The sequence below is a fragment of the Dinoponera quadriceps genome, unplaced genomic scaffold (genome assembly GCF_001313825.1).
Source record: "Dinoponera quadriceps isolate SergipeBrazil2010 unplaced genomic scaffold, ASM131382v1 scaffold676, whole genome shotgun sequence".
NCBI classification, from domain to species: domain Eukaryota; kingdom Metazoa; phylum Arthropoda; class Insecta; order Hymenoptera; family Formicidae; genus Dinoponera; species Dinoponera quadriceps.
The window spans coordinates 774,630-778,996 of record NW_014554818.1 but is presented as its reverse complement, the minus strand read 5'-3'; the positions used below and the strand labels follow the sequence as shown (position 1 = coordinate 778,996).

Below are 4,367 nucleotides of genomic sequence, written 5' to 3'. Positions count from 1 at the left end.
CGTATTCTCCCCAAACGCTTGGTTTATGTTGCGTGCAGCTTTTGCAGCACTATTACCAAGTTTGTACTCATATAAGAAAATGACGCGAATGTCGGCAGAATTCATATCGGTAATAAACTCAAAAGAAATAAAAAAGGGAAGACCTTCGAGAAAACCTATTTTGTTGAAATGAGTCTCTGGCAATGGACAATACGAGTATGAATGAGGTTATGCCAAATACAAAAGTATAACGAAAACAGGGAGGAAAACGTCCGCATGTAAAGAGAATGCGACATTTCATACGCACCAACCTAATAAAACTGCCACCTCCTTTCCTTCACACACACACACACACACACACACACGCGCGCGCGCGCGCGCTTACGCACACTTGTATGTAAACAAGTGATATCTACTATTTTAATTTATTAGTCTCAAATGAATCGTTATTCTCTGTATACTTGTCATATATTTTATCAGCAAATTTAATAATAAATGTGAGCGTATGTACACATATATATAACTATAATATGATATATAATAAAAATGACAAATCAATATTACAATATAAGAATTAGTTTGCTTTTGTCATTTTAATGAATATATCTGTACTTGGCGCTGTGACAAATCTGTGACTAACATATCCGTATGAAGTTACGGTCTTTTCGCAAACATCGATTTTGTAATTTCGCAAAATACCAATGAGTCCAACTTTGCTTTGAAGGATGCCTAATCGTTCACCTGTAAAGTATCATCAGTTTAAATTTCGCTCTCAAATATTCTCTTTAACAAAGGCAGTTTTGGTTTTAATAGAATTATATAATTATTTTATCTAATCGTATGAGTACAATACCTTATATTTATATATTTTCTGTTATCTATGTGCATACATAATATCTCTCTTATTTTCTCCAACTGATTGATTAACATTAAATTTACTTACCGATGCAATTTCTTGGTCCATGTCCAAACGGTAAGTAATGCATTGGGTCTCTGGGATGCGACATCTCGTCGATAAATCTGTCTGGATCGTAGATGTCTGGATTAGGGTATAATTTTGAATCATGATGAAGTGCATGAATAGATATGATGACTTTCTGTTTCTTCGGCACATTTATATCAGTATTTTTGAAAGTATAGCTTGTTGATACTTCTCGTTGTACTGAATCTGCTGGTGGGTATTTCCTCAGTGTCTCTAAGAATAAAACGATTTTTGTAAAAGAGCATCAAATTAATTATCTCATCATCAGACGTGCTTCAATGCTGTCGCTTACCAAACTGTTTAAATATATTTAGTGATACTTTTCATTAAAATAGAATAGAAAAAAGATAAACATAAGAAACTATTATTACAATAAGGAATATTATATTAAATGATTTTTTTGGTTGTTATTATTTAAATAAATAAGTAGGATGTAAAAACGTATCGTAGTGAGTTTACCTTTAAAAACTGCATTTAAATAAGGCATTGTGTTTATATGGTCATATAGTAATTGACCGTTATTTTTCGCATACGTGTCCAGTATCTCTTTTCGTAATTTATCTTGAATATTTGGATGAAAAGCCAGTTCGTATAACGTATTACATATCGTCGATGCAGCGGTCTCGTAGCCCGCATAGAAAAATCCAAAAATGTAGGAAGCCAGAAACTCATTCGATACGTCTGAGCCTAAATAGATATTATATGAATGTTTTCTCAACTTAATAAAGTTTCATTTCTTCCTTTCTTTCTTTCTATGCCAGTTGTGTGTGTGTGTGTGTGCGTGCGGGCGTGCGTGCGCGTGTGTGTGTGGGTGCGTCGTGCGCGTATGTGTGTGTTGCGTGCGTACGTACATGCGTATGCGCGCGCGCGCGCGCACGTGTGTGTGTGTGTGTGTGTGTAAATTTAAATTTTATTTATACTCTATAAATTTTTCAAACTGAATGTATATATTTCAATATGTTTTTCATCTCTTTCTATGTTTGTATCCCTAAATTTTTAATATTTTCATTTTATCTCCATAAAATTCTCCAAACAATTATAAAATCTTTGTAAATTTAAAATTCATACATTATCGCTTTGTGGTCCCGGCAAAACAAGATTGAACTTCAATTTTAAATCAATAATTTCTCTGTTTGTAACTCGTGTATTGATATATTAAATATATATATAAATATTGATTTGACTGAAGTAAAAAAAAAGTTTTTACCAGTAATCTCAGAGAGTTTTCCAGGATTTTCCTTTATTTCCATCAGTAAACCTACTACATCAGGTTTAATAATACCATGTTTTTTTCTATATTCCATAATTTCCAACAAAAAATTAACGTAAAAATTGTTTACTTCTTCATGATTGAAGAAATAGTAACCAATCTGGTTGTACAATCGCGGAAATGTTTTCTGCATTATAACCTTCACTATAATACTCCAGTTTGTGCCACGAGTCATATTAGAATATCTTATAAAATCATTCTTTTCAAAATTTTCTGTCGTTAAGGTCGTCATATTAATGCCCATTAAATTATTGCCGATTATGTCAGCAGTTAATCTAGCACCCAATTCGCTACAATTTATCATATGATCGTTCCTCGGTAATGATTCTTCGAGGTAAATGTCCAAGCGCTCCAAAGATTCTAGCATCGTATGATATATCTCTTTAATTTTACTAGGTGTAAAAATTGTTGACATCCTCGTCCTAATGACGTGTGCCATTGGTCCGTCCGCAAAAAAAAGAAAATTGTTCCATGGCTCCGCCTGTTAAGATATCAATTTAATTATCGTCTCAAATCACACAATATAGAAACATGATGATGATTATTATTATTGTAACGGGAACCTTTGAGTAGACGGGGAGACCTCGGCTAGAAAATAAGGCAGAATCTTTAATGAGAACATTTTTTATATGTTCAGGATCTTTTATTAACAGGATCGGCTCTCTCATGTTAAATATTCCTACGAACGGTGCATCCTCATAGGCATCATATATACTCTTGAGATACTTCGCGAGTATCGTTCTTCCAAGTATAATATTCTTCATCGTGCCGAAAAACAGTGCAGGTTGAGGACCCGGTATATTGCGTTTCTTCCAAAAATTGAAGGTGGCAGTAAAGTAGTAATAGAGCAGGAAGATAATTAGCCCGCATAATATTTCAATGATTACCAGCATTTTGTGTCTGTGATCGAACGTGAACATTTATTACAAATTTTATCCTTAAAACTTTCGAGAATATTTTAGGTTTTTCTTTATATTTAAAACTAATATTGTAGGAAATACGTACTTTTGTATACACTATAAGATCCAAGAAATTTTAACACCTTTCCAAAATTTTATAATGAAAGTTTTCCTTCAGCCATATATTCTATGTGAATACGTAAATATCACGGCTACATTGACAAGTATTTCGAATAAAACTCTGGATATATTCTTCAAATACAAGCTATAAAAAGGGTGAAGGATTGTGCAAAACGCAGCTTTTTTTTTTACTACTTACCTATTAAGAAATTAATTATTATGTATCCTCTGTTCGATACTGCGACTTGATATATTTACACTTGGAAAAAAGTTAGTAACGTCTTCGGAAAAACTCAGACAACTGAAAACGCTCATTTACTGTGTCTTTCCTATCTTATATATGACGGAATCCATGAGCATACTACTAAATAAACAATTCTGCCATGTAAGAGAGCGATAAACCGTTTGAAAGTAGATAAACAATACATAGAAAACAGATAAAAAGTACAAATACTTTACAAAAATAAGATGTGCGAAAAATGTGTTTATCATCTTAGGAACAGTAATTTTATTTTTTTCCTAAGTGATAATATTAAGTAAATGGCATATGTAAGTATAATATTATCTTTGGCAGCTATTACTAAATTTATTGCAGTAAGATCCATCATATAAGATATATTTTCAATAAAATTACATGTACATTGTATTCATGTTACATGTATACATACACATCCGAACAATATTTGAATTAACATCTTTCCTATGCTAATATATGATGAACTCAACATACTACATTTCATTGTGTAGATTCTTATTTGAAACGTTAAGAACGTGTAAAAATTATGATATCTTCATAGATGGAATCATGGAACGAGTTCCTTTTTTTTGCAGACGGACCAATGGCACATGCCATTTGGACGGGGATGTCATTGATTTTTACATCTTGTAAAATTAAGGAGATATATCATACGATGCTAGAATCTTTGGAGCACTTGGACAATTATCTCGAAGAATCATTACCGAGGAACGATCACATGATAAATTGTTATCATCCTTGAAGCATTAGATCTAGATTATTCACCCCTCTATTGATAAAAGTAGAACAAGTGATGTGCTATTATAATAAACCGGACTATTTATAAAGTCAGGAAAAATTGAGCATTAACATAAATATTCC

At 32.4% G+C, this 4,367-nt stretch overlaps 1 protein-coding gene across 3 annotated transcripts; it reads right to left on the bottom strand.

The window, feature by feature from the left end:
* Window positions 1-325: 325 nt before the first annotated feature.
* LOC106742178 (cytochrome P450 6B1-like) lies at window positions 326-3,537 on the bottom strand. Of its 3 annotated transcripts, none has more exons than XM_014614882.1 (7): window positions 3,450-3,537; window positions 3,237-3,342; window positions 2,795-3,131; window positions 2,169-2,712; window positions 1,421-1,648; window positions 923-1,174; window positions 326-720 (listed from the first exon to the last, which is right to left on the bottom strand). In XM_014614882.1, exons 3-7 carry the CDS (start codon window positions 3,122-3,124, stop codon window positions 554-556), a joined length of 1,521 nt encoding a protein of 506 aa, XP_014470368.1. In that variant the 5' UTR covers window positions 3,125-3,131; window positions 3,237-3,342; window positions 3,450-3,537; the 3' UTR covers window positions 326-553. The 3 variants fall into 3 exon arrangements, with proteins under 3 accessions (XP_014470368.1, XP_014470369.1, XP_014470370.1); XM_014614883.1 differs by having other exon boundaries at window positions 3,237-3,317; XM_014614884.1 differs by lacking the exon at window positions 3,237-3,342.
* Window positions 3,538-4,367: the final 830 nt, after the last annotated feature.